This window comes from Macaca mulatta, chromosome 8 (genome assembly GCF_049350105.2).
Source record: "Macaca mulatta isolate MMU2019108-1 chromosome 8, T2T-MMU8v2.0, whole genome shotgun sequence".
Taxonomy (NCBI): domain Eukaryota; kingdom Metazoa; phylum Chordata; class Mammalia; order Primates; family Cercopithecidae; genus Macaca; species Macaca mulatta.
Genome location: NC_133413.1, coordinates 23,596,827 through 23,618,296, shown reverse-complemented (window position 1 = coordinate 23,618,296; position 21,470 = coordinate 23,596,827). Strand labels below are relative to the sequence as shown.

Below are 21,470 nucleotides of genomic sequence, written 5' to 3'. Positions count from 1 at the left end.
TGAAAATTAGTACCAATTTAAAAAAAAAAAAAAGCTAAAATGGAAAAGGGGAAAATAACCTGGAGACAGAAGGGGAACAGGACAAAAAGTGAGTTGCACTTACAGAGGAAAACCCAATGGAACTATTTTGTTTCAAAAGGGCATTAATCACTTACCGCAAAAGCACACAACTGCCAAAAAAGATCATCCCACACACAGCAGAAAACACCAATACTAAGAAAAAATATGGCACTTACTTCAATGAGGAAGGCTGTAGCACTTACTTGATTAATTTCATTGGTTAGCTGAGATAAAATTGTGACACCAATGATGCAGTATTCAACACTATCCTGGTTAAAAAAAAGCATAAGGTAGAAAGAGCTGTCATGGGTGCTCGGTTTTGGCATTTGGCATGCACTCATACTTTTGAATGATGGCCTCCTGTGTCATTAGTAAAACTGCCTAGACAAGGCAGCAAGGAATCATAAAACTGTTTTTTTGCTGGACATAAAACCTAACTGTCACCACAAAGGAACACTGAGAAATCTGACTTCATCAAAGTTTAAAACTTTTACATTAAAAAAATTCCCATAAACATTATAGCACATACATTTTAAAAAGGTAAATTGCAAAATACATCACTAAAGTAAATGACAAGTAAGCAACACATTTTACAAAGAGACTGTATACAACAATAAGCAAAAGGTAAAGAATGTGAGGAAATGTGCTTAAGATATAAATAGAAGTTCACAGAAAAACAAATATAAGCAATAAATACAAGCATATGAAAATTTGTCTCACTCATAACCCAAACAATAAGATACCAATTTTTTTAACCTATTAAATGGGAAAAAGTAAAAAGTTTAGCTTCCAGGGCTGAGGTAAGCAGGTCCTCTTATCAACTGTTGGTGGAAGTAGATACAGTCATGAGTCACTTAACGATGGCGACACATTCTACGAAATGTGTTATTAGAGGATTTCACTGTTGTGCTAACATCATAGAGTGTACTTACAAAAACCTACGTGGTACAGTCTACTACACACCTAGGCTATATGGTACAGGCTATTGTTCCTAGGCACAAACTTGTATACCACATGACTACACTGTGGGCAACTATAACAATGGTAAGTGTTTGTGTACCTAAACATAGCAAAGATAAAGTAAAAATACAGCATAAAAGATTTTTTTCAAAAAAGCTACACCTGTTTAGGCGCTTACCATGAATGAAGCTTACAGGATTGAAAGTTGTTCTGGGTGAGTCAGTGAGTGAGTGGTGAGTGGATGTGAAGGCCGAGAACACTGCTGTACACCACTACAGACTTTATAAATATGTACACTTAGGCTACACTAAATTTACTTAAAAAATAAATTGTGCCACGACATTAAGACAGTTCAACATCACTAGGCTCCATTATAATTTTATGGGACTGCTGTTGTGTATGTGGTCTACTGTTGACCAAAACATCATTATGAAGTGCATGCTGTATAACTTTTTTGAAGATAACTTGGAAATATCTTTCCTAGGCTAGGAATTGACCCTACAAACACACTTATTCAAAATAAATCTACCGGGCTACTCACTGAAGTATTAATTTAACACTCAAAAAACAAAAAACAAACAAAAAAAAACCCAGGAAATGCCCATCTATAAAATATTAACTAATTAATTAAATTATCATATTTTCGCTTGGGACCATATATAGGGATTTGAAAGACTGAGACAAGGTTTGTTTTTGCCAACATGCAAACACTACCAAGACACACTAAGGGTAAAAAACATGCAGAAGAGAATATATCAAATAATTCTATTTTGTGTCATGTTTAAAAAGTAGATAAGCGCGTAAGCGTGTGTGTGTGTTTATATATATGTATATGCTGGCTCTGTCATTCCCATTACATCAAATATATACACTGTACCTGTAAAAACCTTGTGACATCTGTGATTGCATTTCTGAAGACATAGTCATCCTTCTGACAGTCAAACCAGCCCAGTTTTGTGATTCTGGCATATAACTGAATAAGTGCTTGTGTCACGAAAGTAGCCAACTTTGGCCGAGTGGCAAGGTAGTTGAGCACATAGTTCCCTATTAAAAAAAAAACAACAAACAAAACCAATCCACATAATAGAAAGCTCTGCCAGAGAAGGGTGTATATCTTTAGACATGCTAAATGGCCAAGAAATTATAAATTTAGACTATTTAACCCAAACTGTCTTAATTCTTTATGCTACTGTTCCAAATTTAAGATTAGTAGGTGTTCTAATTCAGAATTTTATTTTGTCACGTGAAGAATTTGCAGTATAGCCACTATGACTCTACTCCTAGGTAGCTAAAGAATGTGGTCTACACAGAATTCAAAATCGTTAACAATGTTTTTCTTAGTTATTAGCGACAGTAAAGAAAAGATGAATGAAAGAAATCTTCTGATGACAAAAGGGAGGACTTAGGCTTTATTCAGAAGTAATTGCGTTGGGCCCTTCACTTTCATAAGCCCCAAATTCTGGAAACAAGCTGGATTCTAGACATTTTTGTATGGTTAGCAATCTCAGCACATCACTGAACAAACACATACATTTGACTATTACTAGCGCATCACTAAACAAACTATTTTCTTCAAGACAGAACAGAAAATTTTCCACTTACGAATATCTATTCGCTGTTCCAATGGTAAGGGGTTGTTTGTGCGTGATACAAGCTTGGTAAGGCATGTAGCTGCCAGTAACTGGGAGTAAGAGGACTGTGAAAAGAGAGGGAAAAAGGACTTAAAATTGTTTTGAGCAAGCCAGCCACAAGGTTTTTAACTTGGAGATCTGTGCTCAGACTCAAGAAAAGGCAATCAGTTTTGGCAGATTTGATCCTCTGGATTTTAGAGGGTCTACTGCTCTGAGGAAAAATGAACCACATAGCATAAGTTTATTTAGCTGACTTCAACAATGAACAATGGGAAAGACAAAGTAGCAGTATGATCAAACTGAATCTAATACAGATATCTGCTTCACTCTGAGGGACAGACACTAGAGGGCATCTTTTCAGAAAGAGAGAGATTAGAAAAAAAAAATCTCTCCCCTTATTTAAACCAAGAAATCTCCCCTCAGTATCTGTTATAATGATATTTCAAACAGTTTCACCTCAAAATATTTCTATGGCATGATATTAGAGAAAAAAGAAAAGAATTATTAGAGGAAACCACCATACTATGCTGTATAATTAATCTCCAAATTGTATCTTTCCATCAGTGCAGCTATCAATCAGCTATTGTGCTGGGAAATGTATATGATAGTTTAAAAGTAAACTTAAGGTTATTTGTGAGAAATAAAAATTATGCCTTAAGCAATGGAATAGCTTCATCACATTCTCAAATGTGGCTTTAACAAGTATTAACCTTATGGAGACTCAAAGCATTCCATTTGATCAAAATGCCTAAAAAGGAGCCATGGAAGAATTCCTCCATGTGGCTATATTATATACAATGCCATAAAACAGGAACAGGCTCAGAACCATTAAAGTATTTTAATCAAGGGTCAAGGACAATTTTCTATGACACAGAAAGTCCTTAAGATGGTAGTCCTTCAGACTATCCATTTATGTTAGTATTACATAATACCACCAGGTATAAGATTAGTGGTGAGAGAGACTGTACCGTCGCTCCAGCAGGAGTTAGCTGGCAGAGCTAGCTGGGCATCTCCCACAGGACAAATACAAGCGCATCAATCCAAACACCAAGTGATTTAAGAGAAATATATAAAACACTATGTGCATAAAACTCAGAACAGACCACCACACAATCTCTGACCATGACTTTGTATCATTCAGATACTTGGGGAAAAAGTTATATCCCTCAGCTACTAAGGGATAATTTCAACCAATTATAATTTGTTCTATTTATTGTATAAACAATATTATGATACTTATAAAAAGTCAAAAATAAAGTCAACTAGAATTCTATCCTTTCAACCAATTAACTTTCATTTTTTCACATTTCATTCCAGTCTTATGGAAACTTTTGGAAAGCAAATTTCGATTAACTAATTCTTTAGGGATTACTGTTGTTCAGAATACCACATGGCATTATCATTTCTTTTTTCACACACACAAGAATGATGGCTAATATATGTGCCTTTTCTTGGTGTCTTCTCTTTCATCTGTGAAAGAGCGTAATATAGGTAAGCATGACTGGGAAGCTGTTTGAGGATTAGGGAAAATATGAGGACTGCACTGTACGTTGCCACTTTATTTACAGAAGGCCAGTGCTTGCTGCCGAAGTCTAGCTGGGATCTGCCTCTCATGATGCCCTTTCATGGGACCCTGGGGGGATCCTGCCCTTCCCAACACTTCCATCTTGCCAAAGATAGTGATTTTATCAAATTATATCTCATTAGGAACATTATTTTGATCACTGCAATGACATTTTTAAGCTGGAGGAGGTTCTAATTCCATTTAAAATCCTACAATCTCCTGTAATTTCATTGTCAAGGTCACTGTTCCTGGACTTGCAAGGCAATAAACAGCAGCTGTGGCAGAGAGGACACAAAACACAGAGAAGACTGAGGATCTTGTATTAGGACTTCGGATTAAAAATGTCATTTATTGGCTGGGTGCAGAGGCTCACGTCTGTAATCCCAGCACTTTGGGAGGCCGAGGCTGGTGGATCACCTTAGGAGTTCGAGACCAGCCTGACCAACATGGAGAAAGCCCGTCCCTACTAAAAAAAAAATACAAAATTAGCTAGGCTTGGTGGTGCATGCCTGTGATACCAGCCACTCGGGAGGCTGAGGCAGGAGAATCGCTTGAACCCAGGAGGTGGAGGTTGCAGTGAGCCGAGATTGCACCATTGCACTCCAGCCTGGGCAACAAGAGTTTTTTTGAAACTCCGTCTCAAAAAAAAAAAAAAATACATAATAAAAAGGTCATTTATCTACAGTCCTATCTTATTCTGGAAAGGATAGGATATGGCACTTAAATGTAAAAGCAGAAAACAAGTTCTGGAAATTTAGGATGAAAAATTACAGAACAGAAATGCATGTTCAAAGAGATTTTCTTGATGAGGCTGTATGGCCGTTTTGCCAACCTGGTAGGTATGGTACTTTTTAAAAGTGAAAATAAGTCAGGGACACCTAGAAAAATCAGGAAACAGAAGCTATCCCAAGCCATCCCTACACAGACAACCAGAATAAAGTTTCCTAAGTGCCCGTTATCCTTTAGGATTTTCAGATCTTACGCACACTTCCTCTTTCGAGGAGTAGCTGGCACTTGCTCAGGCAATCGGGGCTGTTGGTAAATTCAACCAAGGCTTTCTCTGCCTGGAGTCGAGTGGTTGTGTCTGTGGTTTCATACAGCTGTTTGCACAGATTCTCTAGTTGGGCCAGGCTCTGGAAAAGATCAGTCAGGAAAGAAATCAGTTCAGCCTACTACAAATGCAAGCAACTGTGCTTAAAATTAACGAACAAAGATAAATCATAATCAGTAAAGAAAGAATTGCTTCTGAACTCTGAGGAGGACCTGGGTAACATTCACCTAATAACCATTTATAGGTCTCTTTATCTGATGCTATAGAAGACAAAATGATAAAATGCTTAAAATACCTATATACTTTTTCATCATTCCCTTGAAGATCAATCATACATGATACATTTTTCCCCTTACAAATACCCAGCCTCCTAAGCCTTCCTAAAAGGCTTTCAAATAAAAATTCAGAATTTACTTATTCTGCTATTAATGTAAAAAGTGTGAAATACTAGAGGCACGGCTACTAAAATTAAGCACATAAACATGACATAAGTGCCACATACATTTTCATATAGCTTTAAATATTCCTTTGAATAGTAGTTATTAGCTTACAATACTGTATATGTGTAAAGATGGTCACCTGTATGAGAAAACCTCTAGAGAAAGCTTCAGGATGTATTTACGCACCTTCCTCCCTGGATCCCTCATGTCTAAAGTTCAGCAGACTCTCTTCTGTTGCACTTTAAACTCTTACTTCGGTTCCAAATTTAAAATGAAAGGATCAAAATAAATTCAACCCTAGCATATGCTCACTTAGAGATAAGACAAGGGAAACACCCACAAGCAAACTCTTCTCTCCAAATCTTGAACCAGTTCCAGGGAGGCAGGAAGGGGTATGGGTGTGTGCTTTGGTCAAAAACCCACAGGGATGCATATATACTTGCACTTAATGTGGTATTTAAAGGCAAAGAGGAAAGTAACTAGTTAAGACTATACTTAAATATCACCTTTCACTGACTGAAGTGGAGAGTAAACATCTGTTAGCCTTTAAAGGAATGGTTTGGACTTTAAGAAAAAACTGGAGCCTATTTTCACCAGCAGCAAGGATAGTCTGAGAGATCCTACTATTAGAAAGGACAATTCTGACAAGAACAAAAATAATAATAATTAAACCAACCTGTGTAAATTGCCTAAAATACATTACACAGCCAGTCTGCCCAAGGCTTTTCATTATCACTTTATTTCATTACACTGTGTCTTTATAAATCACAGCTTTTCCACTAAGCAGGAAAGCCCTTAGGGCAGGATTCATATTTTACTCAACCTGGTTAATAAATTTCCAACACTAACTGAAAGGAAACAAGAACGATGAATACTGACACCCTAAGAACGATGAATACTGACACCCTAAGATCATCAGTCTCACTTCAGAGAGCCCCCAAAAGAACAAACACAACAACCTTGCCCTTAAAACAAAATAAACCATCTTTCGAATAATCTTGGGACTTTGATTAGGCTTATGTTTAACCTGTTTCTGATTTCCAGGGGTCCCACTTAATATCTTCTTCAATTCAAGAGCATGGAGAAAATTGCAATTGCAAAGTCAGATCTCAAGCAATAAAGTTCTACAAGTAGGACCTGAGTTTATTCACATGGCTTATGAACACAAGTAGAAGATAAGGCTAATTACATACATTCCATAAAATACATGCAAAAGCCATTTTTATGCTTGCCAGTACTGCTCAAGACCTTATTGAAAAAAATTATTTAGGAAAATAGGTAACAAGAAAGACATCAAGAGAAAGACACTGTAACTAAAACGTAAGCTGCTATAAAACCTGGCATCAGGTATCCGGGAGTAGCAGCAGCCTCAGAACCTCCACAGCCATCACACACTGAGCTTTCCAACATCCTGAACAGACACTCCCTAAACAGTCCTGATGCTTACGGTATAATGGCTCTTCTTAAAAGTCTGATCAATCAGTTCCCATGGTTCCCCCATGCAACTCTTGTTTATGTTTATTACAACAAAGTTGTTCACATGACAATGGCTAAGCATCTGTCACAGGTAATTCCTTACTGCTAAAAACCTACATGCAGGTTATGGTGGGCTTTTTGTTGTTGTTTTGTTTTGATTTGCTTTAATTTAGCAGACAAAACATACTGCAGGGTAAGTCTGGTAATGCATTCTCAGCTCAGGAAACAAGACTGTTTAAAAAACAAAAACGCAATTTGACCATTTACACAGTTTGAAGAACGACAGCTCCATTTTTTTTTGTTCCCAGAAGAACAAATGGGAAACAATTATGTTTTCCCAAACAATTAGTGGAAACATCTGAAAAACAGGGTCATTTTCTTTGGGTTGCCCACACTACCAATGAAGGAGAGAGGAATGAGACATTAACATTTATGGTTTTTTAGTTACCAGCGTTTCCCAAACAAAACTAATGGTTAGGTTCTTTTGAATCACCTTCTTTTTGGCCTAGCATAAAATAATTTATCCTACAATTATTTGATTAGCTATTAAAACCAGTACTTCACACTAAGGGTGGCCAAAAACACACCACGGCACTCTCCTTGGCATGATAACATCTATGTCAAATGTTTTCCTATTCGTCAATTCTTATTAAGGATATCTATTCTGTGATGCCACTTTGGTCAGAGAAAATCCTCCAGAGAAGAATGTCTATTTTCTGTTCCTGAAAAACTGCCTATAATCCACGGAGAAAATTCTGCCTGGTCTCGCTGAAACAGAAAAGCACATTTGGTAAAATGCTTTATAAAAGTGAAAGGTGATCTTCAGCTAGCAAAATACTGCTTTTTAGCATAAGAAACTCAAGAGGATTAATTCCCAAACCTAGAATCAGACCGATTTCACCAACAACAATTATGATGAAGGTATTAAAATAATGCATCTTCTTTAATATCTGGCAACACCAGTATTTTAGTCTATTCAACTTGGATAGAGGATATGCAGCTAAGTTATTCTTATTTCAACATAAGGCGAGATTTGTTGAGATTACAGACCTTAGAATATAGTAATTTGTCTGGCAAGTTGCCTCTAAATTAGGGGAAAATAAAGATTTTGTTTGTACATTAGATGTTATATTACTCCACAAAGCAGAATACCTCAGATTTTACTTTATTTGTATCGAAGTGCTCTTTAAATAGCCCAGTGGTTATACTTTTTTTTTGTGATGGAGTCTCACTCTGTCGCCCAGAGACTGGAGTGCAGTGGTGCAATCTTGGCTCACTGCAACCTCTGCCTCCCAGGTTCAAGCAATTCTCCTGCCTCAGCCTCCCGAGTAGCTGGGACTACAGGTGCGTGCCACCACGCCTGGCTAATTTTTTATATTTTTAGTAGAGATGGGGTTTCACCATATTGGTCAGGCTGGTCTTGAACTCCTGCCCTCATGATCTGCCCGGCATGGCCTCCCAAAGTGCTGGGATTATAGGTGTGAGCCACCGTGCCCGGTCTATATTTTAAAATTAGCCTCACTGCTTAAAAAAAATCCACATGGAGAGTTCCAATCAGAGACCAGGATTCTTGCTTTTAGGAAGGAGTTAATGACACTCCCAATAATACTGAGTACTGAACTAGACACAAGCATAATCCTTGGGTGACCAGTCAGATCTGCAGGTGTTCTGAAGAGCACATTCTTAACCTGACTGCCACCCGGCCATCAGAGATGAGCAGAAGCTGCCATCATGTTACAAAATATAGGCTCAATCCAGAGAAGTTCTAGCAAACTTAGAGTAGATTTACCAATTCTGTAGCTGAATTATCATAATTCTAATGCCACAAATATAAAAAGAATGGTCAAAAACCCAAGCCACTTTCACCCTTTTCACAAACCCTTTTAATTTACATCCCCCTTAGTTGCAATTTTTCTGTGTACTGGGAAACAGTGTATTGAGTAAATTAAAATATTTATAGCGGACCGTGCCAGAAAATGAATCATTTTAAGGACCCAGAAGGTTAACTGACATATAAATTACATTTTTATCTATTTAACAAGGCATTCTTTTAGTCAGTAATTGAGTATCCAATTATCATAGATAATAAAAGAAACTTTAAAAATTCAGTAACAACAATTATTGTTAGATTAGAAGACAAATGGCAAAACAGTATGTTGAGTTTATTACCATTTGTGATACATGTTAGTAAATTTATAGAAGAAAACCTGGATGAACACAAACCAAACTTAATTGTCTCTGGGAGGTGAGAATATTCAATTTCTGTAACCTTGGAAATTTTGACCACAACCACGTATTCCTCTGTAAGCAGAAAAAAAATCCTAACAACTGTAAAGATAAGCATTTTTTAAAAGGGCAATTTAAGCTAAATTCTTTTCCTAAATTAACTCTTCACATTAGTAACATTTTACTAGTTAACAGCTGATTCTGTTACCAATCAGAATTCATATAACAATTCATAAAACCAAACAGACAAAAAGCTATTCCCAAAGCTAAAAACCAAAAAACTGCATTTGCATTTACTACTAATTTTATTTTCTTTTTTCTTACCAATGCTGGTAGCCTCAGTGGCCTGAAAAGCATATTCAAGGGTTCTTCTTGTTTATAAATTTATACGAAAGGCAATCGTGGTGGCCAAAGTCGTCTTGGTTTACAGATGTATCAGTAGACCTCTCAAAAGTTACTTACTACAATGGAGTTCACAGGGCAAACTAGCTTGCTCTTTGAATGTTTATAAATGTACACTATTTATTTTTTAAACTCACTTTATGGAAAAAGTTTACCAAGTCAGTGCCAAATACTTGTTTACGTACTTTACAAGAGAATAAGCCAAGCAGCCAATAAACAAATGAAAAGGTGTGCAACCTCAATAATCATCAGGGAATGTAAATTCAAACCACGATGAGATAGCCATTAGAATGACTAAAATGAGGCAGGGCGTGGTGGCTCACGCCTGTAATCCCAGCACTTCGGGAGGCTGAGGCAGGCAGATCACATGACATCAGGAGTTTGAGGCCAGCATGGCCGACGTGATGAAACCCCGTCTCTACTAAAAGTACAAAACTTAGCTGAATGTGGTGGCGTGTGCCTGTAGTCCCAGCTACTCGGGGTGGCGGCTGCAGTGAGCCAAGATCCTGCCACTGATCCTACCACTGCACTCCAGCCTGGGCGACAGAGTGAGACTCTGTCTCAGAGAAACAAAACGAAATGAAAAAAATGACTAAAATGAAAAAGCCAACATCAAGTGTTAGTTAGCATGTGGAACAACTAGAACTCGTATGTTGCTAATTTAGTCTGAATTGATTCAAATACATTGGAAAACTGGGAGTGTAAAGGTACACATATGGAGACTGTGCACAGTGGCTCACACCTATAATCCCAGCACTTCAGGAGGCTGAGATGGGAGGACTGCTTGATCCCAGGAGTTCGGGACCAGCCTGGGCAATACAGGGAGACTCTGTCTCTACAAATAATAATAACAAAAAAATTAGCTGGGCATGGTAGTGTGTCCCTGTCATCCCAAGTATTCAAGAGGCTGAGGCAGGAGGATTGCACAAGTCTGGAAGGTCAAGACTGCAGTGAGCTGTGATCATGCCACTGTACTCCAGCTTGGGTGACACAGTAAGACTCTGTCTCAAAAAACAACAACAACAACAAAAAACACCCTACAACCCAGCTATTCTGCTCCTAGATATACACTCAATAGAGATGCATACTAAGCTCACTCATGGCAGCACTAAACGTTAACAGTTCCCAAATAGAAAGCCAAATGCCCATCAATAGCAGTATGGATGTTTCATTTCTTAATTTGTGTGCTGGCTACCCAGGCATGTGCAGTTTGTGAAAATTCACTGAGTTTGTGTATTTCTAATTTGCATATTTTAATTATTTGTACATTTATAATTCATGTATTTTTGTATATTATGGATGAATGCCATAGTTCTGCCCAAATTTTCTAGTTACTTATTGTCATAGATTACTTTTTAATACTAATGGAAAAGAAGTTTTCATCAACAACCTACAGCTGCACTTCAGATTCAGAATGCTTTAGTTTTACAACACTAAATGTTTTTATAACCATGACTCCCATTCATTTCTCAGGAAGAACTAAGGTAAGACTAAGACAGTGAGTAACACTTTTGGTTGCAGATGCTGTGTATGTCTACTACGGTAAAACAAGATAAAATACGTATTTTCAGCAAGTGATAATACTATGCCAGAGCCTGGCGTGCATGAGATAAGGATGGCAAGTCTGCTACCACATGAGACTGCAAAATTCTACATTTACTTCAAAATACTAATCAATTCTAACTTGTAATAAACACAGATGATCTTTGTGTTATGGGTAATATGTGGCCAAAACACATGTAAACAAATTATTTCATGAAGTAAATGGCCAGAATGCACCTAGTCACTTAAAGGTTTATTGACTTATAAGTTTAACCCAAAAGCATTCACTTAAGTTGTCACTAGAAACTAGCTTGGATTCCTTCTCATTGTCACTAATGGTGCAGAGGAATGAAAGCTGCAGGGCAAGGTGAATCCGCTAAAGAAGAGGTTTCAATCTGGCGCCCTGAAACAGGCCCACAGTCATTTTTGGTTTTTGTCTTGCACTGTGGTTTTAAAGTGACACAGTTGGCAATATTTCACACTATCTGGTTTTCCAGCTTCCTATGAAAAATGAGAAGCTCTGAAAGCACTGGGTCTGCAAAGGGTCACAGAGGGAGTGCTTTCCTGGGCAGGTTCTCTTTAGTTCCCCATGGCTCCTCTGTAGACAGCTGTTTTCTCCTCTTGATCTCCGGCAATTTTGTCTCCTATCAGTGGTTCATTCCTGGATGTCAAATTTAAAAAGCAGCATGCATGATAGAACAACAGATTTGGGCTTACCTTTGGGTACTACTGCTTCACCAAATTTGGTTAAAACACAAGGAACTACATAAAACTTAGGCAAAGAAGAGTTTGGTTGATACTGGATCGTTAGATACTGGTCTTAATGTGTGACTGTGGGTGAGTTAACTTTCAGGAACTTCAGTTTCTCTATAGGTAAAGTAAATGCATTTTATTTTATGATTTTTAAAAGACACTTCCAGTTCTAAAATTCTTTGACTGTAATATACTATCCTTCATATTTTAATTATATTAGTGAATCAGAATTCCAAGTAAACAAATACCAAAGTTAAAACGATCATGAAAATGATGATTAGGACATTTTTTTTTTTAAAGTGAGAATGATATTTTAAAAAATAAATTGGGTAACACTCACATCCTTGTGATTGTAGCATAGGATCTTTACCCACAAACAACTTCAGTGACCTAGCAACAGGAACAAGGTTTCTTTTGGAGCTGATTCAATACAGAGTAATGGGTAAGATTTTACATGCCAGACAAATCCCTACCCCTCCATCTACTGTAGGAGCATGATTAAGTTACTCAAATCATTCAAACGTTTTCTCTTTCTTTTACATAGAAATAACACCCACTTTACAAGGTTGTAAAAATCAATGAAGTAATGTGTGTGCACTGCTAATTATTACTGGCTATTATCGATTATACTGGCTATCAAAACCTCTGGAGAAGAGTAGCTTTTTTATTGCTTGCATAAATGTACACAAAATCTGCACTGTTTCTTCTAAGGGGATTATAAACGCCCTTTCCCTGTAGGGCCAGGGGCATCAGGGATAAAATATATAATTGATCCTTGTTATTCGGAGATTCTGTTTTGTGAATTCACCTACTCACTAAAATGTATTTGTAATCATCAAATCGATATTCGCTCAGGGTGCTTCCGCAGTCATTCATGCACATGGACAGAGTGATCAACAATTTGAGTTACCTGACTTACACATTCCCAGCTCAGGCTGAACACTGCCATGCTTTGCCTTCTCTTTTTTTTTTTTTTTTTTTTTGAGACAGAGTCTTGCTCTGTCACCCAGGCTGGAATGCAGTGGCGTGAACTCGGCTCACTGCAACCTCCACCTCCAGGGTTCAAGTGACTCTGCTGCCTCAGTCTCCCAAGGAGCTGGGATTTCAGGTGTGCGCCACCATGTTCGGCTGGTTTTTGTATTTTCAGTAGAGATGGGGTTTTCCCCATGTTGGCCAGGCTGGTCTCCAACTCCTGACCTCAGGTCATCTGCCCGCCTCAGCCTCCCAAAGCACTGGGATTATAGGCATGTGCGACCATGCCCGGCCTTGCTTTGCCTTCTGTTTCAGCTTTCACAATGTAAAAACTGTAAGGTCCTTTATGGGGTCTTTTTTTTCACTGCTTGTTTCTTGCAGTTTTGTGCTTTTTATTGCTAATTCCACTGCTTAAAATGGCCCACAGAGTGCTAAGGGCTGTCTACATCTAGCTCCTAAGTGCAAGAAGGCTGTGATGTAACTTATGGTGAAATTGTGTGTGTTAAATAAATTTCATTCAGTCATGAGTTACTGTGCTTTTGGCCATTAGTTTAATGTTAATAAATCAACAACATGTGTTAAAGTATCTTTAAACAAAATAACAAATGAAACATGGTTACATATTGCTTGTTTGATGCAAATGTGGTGACCAGGAGCTGGCCTGGATCTAATCCTATACTTCCCCTAGGAGCAATGGGTCAGTATTTGCTAACTGTGTTCTCGGTGACTTTATAGAACATGACAACAAGCAATGAGGATCAGTTCTATTTCTGGCATCACTGGGTGAGATTCAGCACATACTTCCCCATAGAAACTTAATTATATTTATTGCCACTTTTTAAAGGTATTTGTTCAAACAGAAGTATTTGTTAGCCTATGTAATTTCCATATTAATGTCCGTACAACTGTCTCAAATGTTTGCTTAAATCGCCAGTTGTATTAATTACGCATGAATTATGACTTTAGTGAGCACAGTGCATGCACTGGTATGGAAATGGAAAGTACAAGGGTGTCTGGCACAGAGTAAGAGCTTCCTAAGAATGTCTTAACATTGGGTAAGTCTAACTCTCAAAGCTTTCAAAGGAGCTTCATATTAAAATGGCAGATTGATCACATATCTAATTTTACTCCCTCCCAAAACCCAACTAACACAACACTAACGGTATTAAAAACAAAACAAAACCCCTAAATCCTCACGATCCCACAAAGATAGATAGGGAAGACAGGAACGGGACAATAGCAACATAATTTTGGAATATAGAAAAATCAATGGTAACTGACTTAATGACCTAAGAAAGCCAAATCCCTAGCCAGCAGTGAGGAAAGCTGAAAACAAACCTCATTCACACTACATGCTCAGATGTTTAGGTGAAGTGGGGTGGCCCAAAGAAGGAGAAACAGGGTGAAAGTATCTTTGAGAAGTTAAGATTCCCAGATAGTCCTCCTCACTGTATGCCTCTCAGTAACTGTCCCTCTCTTCGGACTGGGAGACACCAAGCCAGTCAAAATCACATCTGAAGCTATGGGCACCCTGTAACAAATAGGTTGATGAAGTGGGAGTGCCGCTGAGTCTTCCCTCACTGGGTTCCACCGAGAAATTTCAGTGAGCAGACATACTCTTTAGGAAGGAGTTTGGAAGATTTTCCCCTGAGAATCTCATTAGCTACAAAGCAAAAAGTTGCAGATACACTAATATGCAGGTTACCCCACAAATGGCACACCCGATTACTCTGCTGTGATGCCTCAGCAGACACGCCTCGCCACGTTTTCAGGGCTTCCAGTCAACTCTGTATTATCTTAATCTTCATCCTGAGCAAATAATCAAGTATTATCAGAAATCTGAAGAAAGCCTTCAACATAGAAGATGGAGAGCTAAACAAGCACACAAAAAGCAATCTGAAACAAGTAAAAACTATAAAGGGAGAAGGAAACTTGACCAAAAAATGAAAGATGAAAACATATAATTAAGCCCAATATTGCAAGTGTGGAATAACAGGCTGTGCTTAAAAAAAAAAAAAAAAAAAAGAAGACATTCAAAGAACATAAAAAGAGATGTTAGAAAATAAACATACAATGACAGAGACAAAATATTCTATTGAAAGGTGGGAAAATAAAGTTAAAATCTCACAGACAACAGAGCAAAATGACCAAGATGGAAAGAGCAAAGTTTAAAAAAATCAGAGACCCAGTTCCACAGGCCTAATATCCAATTAACAGGAGTTACAGAAAGAGAGAACAGAGAACGGTGAAGAAAAGGAAATTATGAACAAAATAATTTGAGATAACTTCCTAGAACTGAAAAACATCAGTTGCCAGAATGAAGTGTCCACCTAATGCCAGCATAATACATGAAAGTCAACCCACACCCAAGGCACACCACTAGGAAACCTCAGAAACCTGATGACAGAGAGAAGATTCTATAAGCTGCTTTTAGCAGAGACAGAAACTTAGAAAACAAAACAAGATCAGGAATCAGATGGCTCTGGACATCACAAAAGGAACACTGGACACAAGAAGCCAACAGAACAATTCCTATGAAATCCTCTAGAGAAAGAGCTCCAGCATACGAGGCTATACTCAGTCAAGGAAGGAATCATGTGTGATTAGAACAAAGCTATCTTTGAGGGTGTAAGGCCACAAAAATCTGTCCTCCATGCTCCCCTTTTTGAAGAGCTACTAAGGAATATACTTCACGCCAAAGTAAAGTGTAGTTCCATAAAAAGGTAAGCACGGGGGCCAGGCGCAGTGGCTCACGCCTGTAATCCCAGCACTTTGGGAGGCTGAGGCGGATGGATCACGAGGTCAAGAGATCAAGACCATCCTGGCCAACATGGTGAAATACCGTCTCTACTAAAAATACAAAATTAGTCAGGCGTGGTGGTGGGCACCTGTAGTCCCAGCTACTCTGGGGGCTGAGGCAGGAAAATCACATAAACCCAGGAAGCGGAGGTTGCAGTGAGCCGAGATCACGCCACTGCACTCCAGCCTGGAGAGAGCGAGACTCCGTCTCAAAAAAAAAAAAAAAAAAAAAAGGTAAGACTACAGGTCATGAGTTATACGGCCATGCTGATCCTATGAAACCCAACAGAGAAGAGGGATGTCAAGGAAACCCCTGGAACGACAGCGAAGGGCACAGGACAACAACTGTGAGTTGGCCATTAAGAGCAACCAGGTCTTATTCAAGCAGTGTGGCTTTAGGGACAAGTCATGTTCACAGAATCATCACCAAGATCCCTGCCACCACTGCCTGCTTTAACCTGAGGACAGAATACCTGGATGAGAATTCTCATTTAAGATTTCACCTTAATCCATGTTGAAGTTTAGTGCACAGAAAAGCCCTCGATTGACAAAGTAAACACTGTACTTTAAATTTGGAAAGTTTTTCTACAAAGGTGCGCCACCATTTTTAACTAATGTTCCAAAGACAAAAGACAGTTTGAATTCTGATGAGGAGAAAAAACCAATATACTTGGCTTTTGCCACCTTCACTCCTTCTTTATAAAAAGAAGGTTTTTAATGCCTTTTATGGAACTTGATTCTGCATGGACAATATTAAAAGACCAAAACAACGTACTCCACTATGAAAATGGCTGAGTATGAAAGATTATACAGGCCAGGCAGATTACTTGAAGAAAGGATGCCAATATCCAGCTATTTGAGAACCCAAATTTGCAATGTGAAACAACCACGTATGTAAATAAAACTTTTCTGCTATATTACCATTTCCCTAAAAACTGCATTTTTATAAGCAGGTCTATACTGGGAGAACAATCCTGTAATAGCTCAGTACTCCTAAGAATGTTAACCAACATCTCAAATAACTTAAATTGATGTGATCAATTTAATGTCTTATCAACTTTTTCCTTACAAACAGTGTTTACCATATAGCAAGCAAGGTCAAACAACTGACTTCTGAAGTTCAGAAAATGATAACCTACTGGCTAGATATTAAAGGAGTCAAAATGTGAGAAAGAGTTGTATAAACTCACTTCATTAAGTTCTGGTTTCCAAGAGCTATTTGTTTTTCAGTTCTTATGTAAGCTATACCGCAGAGGGACACATTTATTATCTATCTATCTATCTATCTATCTATCTATCTATCTATCTATCTATCTATCTATCTATCTTATTTTTTTGAGACGGAGTCTCGCTGTTGCCCAGGCTGGAGTGCAGTGGCAAGATCTCAGCTCACTGCAACCTCCACCTCTCGGGTTCAAGCGATTCTCCTGCCTTAGCCTCCCGAGTAGCTGGGATTATAGATGTGTGCCACCACACCTGGCTAATTTTTGTATTTTTAGTAGAGATGGGGTTTCACCATGTTAGTCAGGGTGGTCATAAACTCCTGACCTCGTGATCCGCCTGTTTCGGCCTCCCAAAATGCTGGGATTACAGGTGTAAGTCACTGCACGCAACCCACATTTATTATTTTAAGTTTATGTTTTTACTATCAATTTGATACAACATTCAAAACGGATTATTGGGTGTATTTTGTACAGAATCCTATTAAAACCTCCATTTAAACACTGCATTATATATAATAGAGCAAAGGAAGCGATCAAAAACACACAATCACCAATTCTCTGAGGCCATCAATCACTAAGCTCTATCATCATGTTTTACAATGACTAGATAAAAAGGATTTTAGATTCAAGCAATTATACTCAGGTTTATTATTAGGTTAGCCAAATACATAAAATGACCCAGAGAATATCTTTCCCAGTGCCCCTTTTCTATCTATAGTATGTTACTAGTTCTTAAAATTTCCAGGATTGACAGAAATTGCATTTACAAACAGAATCTAATTTCCTTAAGAAAATGAAAAGACTAGTTACCACATGGGAGAAAACATTCGCAAAAATCTGATATAGGACTGATATCCAAAATATACAAAGAACTCTTAAAACTCAACAATAAGAAACCCAATTAAAAAATAGTCAAAAGATCTGACCAGACACCTCGCCAAAGATATACAGATGGCAAATAAGCATATGAAAAGATGGTTAACATCATGTATCATCAAGAAACTGCAAATTAAAGTAACAGTGAGATACTACTACATACCTATTAGAATGGCTAAAACCCAAAACATTTATAACACCAGATGCCGGCAAAGATGTGGAACAACAGGAACTGTTGGTGAGAATGCAAAATGGTACAGCCACTTTACAAGACAGTTTGGCAGTTTCTCACAAAACTAAACATACTCTTACCATATGATCCAGCAATTGCGCTCCTTGGTATTTACCCAAATGACTTGAAAACTTATGTCTACACAAAACCTGTAAACAAATGTTTATAACAGTTTTATTCATAATTACCAAAACTTGGCTACAAAAAGACACAGAGGAATTTAAATGCATATTGCTAAGTTTAAGATGCCAATATGAAAGGCTACATTATTGGATGATTCCGACTACTATATGACATTCTGGAAAAGGCAAAACAATAGAGACAGCAGAAAGAACAGTGGTTGCCAGGAGTTTGCAGCGGGGAGAAATGATGGTGACAGAGGCAGGGAGGGAAGAATGAAGAGGCAGAGCACAGGGGATGTCTAAGGCAGTGAAACTGTTCTTTTTGATACTATGATTGTAGATACATGTCATTGTCTCTTTGTCAAAACCCACAGAGCACAACACTAAGAGTGCCCTTCAGTTGTTAATAATGTATCAATATTGGCTCATCAATTGTTAATATACCATACCAATGCAAGATGTTCGGGGTAACAGGGTATGTGAGAACTCTGTACTGTCTGCTCAATTTTTCTATAAACCTAAAATTGTTCTAAAAAATAAAGTCTAGTAAAAACATCTAATTTGCCAGTTTAAGACGTCCTATTCTTCCTTCCAGAGTTTTATCTTAATACTGGCTAGTTTACTAATCAATATTTAATACTAAAACATGACATTTTATATCCTAGCTTTCACACCCAACTCCCACTCCCTACCACCTGACATGGAAACAGAATGGTACAATTCTCTAGCTGAAAACACAGGTGTTATAACACTGACATTCACTGTCAAAGCCAATGTAACCGAGCGTGGCTCTCTGCCATCTAAACGAGAATCCACACTGTACCTATCTGGTATAAAATATTTTTCTGCTAGAGGATCTATATAGAAAGTCCTTCAATTAGTTAGATTTATAAAGTCATTTCTAAGTAATGCTCATATTAAATAATCTACTGTTACTTTTCTAAATTATTGCCTGCCACCCATCCAAACATATGTCTCTACAGGTAGGTCAGCAAAGTATACTTTAGTTTGCTGTATGGGTCTTCTATTTTATATAGCGTCTCTGGTGTTCTACCCTCCTTTCAAAACTCTGAATACAATTCTGACATACTTCAACAGTTGAAAATATTTTCTCTGCAAGTTCCTGCAGCTCAATCAAGCATTTGCTTCCATTAAAAAAAAGAAAAAAAAAATTCCACTACTCATTCACCTGAAGAACAGGGTTGATAGTAAATTGTAGCAGATTTGTTGTTACACAGTAGATATGTTACTGTGTAACAAAAAAGTCAGTGTGCAGCATACCAATACATTTATTTTTGAATATTCCTAATAGTTTTCATTTAAGAACTTGTTGCAGGAAATGACTACAGGTATTTTACCATCCCTCACATCCTAAAGTGGCATATTTTTTGGGCCAAAGTTTCACAAAGGAAGAAGGCAGGCCATCCTATGAAAGGAGAGAAGTAACACCTGCTGAACATGTTATTAACGCCAAGGAGACATTTTTCCACAATGTGGGGATGATACTGGATTTTTACTGAAATTTGCTGAGACTGGGCTGGTTATCATCAATCCCTCCTATTTTGATTAACTGATGTGTCTCCATCACTTCTAGGGATTCACACTGTAGAGACAGCATCAGGATCGACAGTCATAAGACACATAATTAATATGACTTAATGTAAATTCCAATACCATACATACTCTTCAGAAAGAATTTTCCAAAATACTGGGTTGAGAACATGAGGTTCTGAGAAACCTCAGCAATAGCTGGAGACAATAACAAAACAGTTGACAACACACTTACATGGCTATTGGTTCTTCTAAGTGTGACCAGATGCTGACAAGCTGCACTAATATTCAAACAAAATGGGCAGAAAAGCAGACTACTGAACATGCAAATCAGAAAAGGCCTTTAACTGGTGGTTTTATGCGCAGCTCTGTCCTAGACTATGTGACTCTGAAGTCCCCTAATTCTTGAATGTTTCTATTCCATTACATGGGAAACAGGATCCATACAACAACAAATATCTGAGTACCTTTGTGCCAAGCACAATTCTAAATGGTTGATTAAACATATTATAATAAATTATAGGGTATGTTAGGTGATAAATACTATGAAAAAAACAGACAAGAGTAAGGATGATTAAGAGTATATGTGGGTATATAGAAATGCAGGTTGCAGTATTCAAAAGGGTAATTAAGGTAGGCCTCGCAGGTTTAAAAAAAAAAAAAAAGAAAAGAAAAGGAGGTACTTAACCAAAGAGGTGAGCACATCTACCTATGTCACCTAACAAGGATTCTCTCTGGATAATGCCCACCAAGTCCTCAAAAGGGAAAGACTGTCAGTTTGCTGAGTACCAACTATGTGCTGATCCCTGTGCTAGGTACTTACTTACTTACTTTATTTACTTATTTATTTATTTTACTCGCTCTGTTGCCCAGGCTGGAGTACGGTGGTATGATCTCGGCTCACCCCAGCCTCTGCTTCCTGGGTAGCTAGGATTACAGGCATGCACTACCACACCCAGCTAATTTTTTTTTTTCGTATTTTTTGTAGAGTCGAGGTTTTGTTATGTTGGCCAGGCTGGTCTCAAACTCCTGGCCTCAAGTGATCCGCCTTCCTCAGCCTCCTAAAGTGCTGGGATTATACGCATGAGCCACCGCGCCAGGCCCTAGGTACTTTATATATACCTCATTTTCTATATAAATTTATGGTAGAATATCAAAATCCCATTGGTATTCTCATTTTCTAAAAAGTAAAAGGCAAATATAAATTTTACACAAATTAATTCAAGGAAAGGCTTCTGAAAAACAAATAGGAATATATATGTATATACTATATGTTTTTAATTCATAGAACTCTTTTAAATTAACAATCATCTGTTGCAAGATACATCAATTTGAATTCACCTAAGGAAAGTCCATGTAATATTATTTGTAGACTAACAAAGATAACTTGAAACTAATTTGACAATCTAGCAACCTAAGTGAAAACACCGCTAATGTTCCCCAAAACACACATGATGCAACCTAAACATGTCAACATAACCTCACCAACAAATCTTACTCACTTGATAGAGAGAGTAATTCTCACTTTTGTTCTCTTCAGAAGAACAAAAATTAGATCCTATAGTTTAGGAATATGAAATATTCCATCAA

The 21,470-nt window shown here is 37.8% G+C and overlaps 1 protein-coding gene and 1 long non-coding RNA gene across 18 annotated transcripts in view; both read right to left on the bottom strand.

Annotated features, from left to right (window-relative positions):
- XPO7 (exportin 7) overlaps positions 1-21,470 on the bottom strand; it is an 89,556-nt gene that overhangs the window by 35,423 nt on the left and 32,663 nt on the right. For 5 of the 17 annotated variants that reach the window (XR_013397111.1, XR_013397112.1, XM_077943135.1 and 2 more), the window contains exons 2-5: positions 5,202-5,348; positions 2,623-2,716; positions 1,898-2,064; positions 264-329 (exon numbers count right to left, since the gene is read on the bottom strand). Coding sequence is in view for 8 of the 17 variants with exons in the window: in XM_028852431.2 (XP_028708264.1) it covers positions 264-329; positions 1,898-2,064; positions 2,623-2,716; positions 5,202-5,348 (474 nt within the window). In the remaining 9 variants the exon portion in view is untranslated. Of the gene's footprint in view, positions 1-236; positions 361-1,877; positions 2,114-2,575; positions 2,717-5,201; positions 5,349-5,845; positions 6,225-21,470 lie in introns of those variants that run through there. The other 12 variants (XM_077943139.1, XM_077943140.1, XM_028852429.2 and 9 more) reach the window with 9 other exon arrangements.
- Positions 9,712-15,108, bottom strand: LOC144330733 (uncharacterized). Its single transcript, XR_013397154.1, has 2 exons — positions 13,339-15,108; positions 9,712-10,159 (listed from the first exon to the last, which is right to left on the bottom strand). It is a non-coding gene; the product is annotated as an uncharacterized LOC144330733 (long non-coding RNA).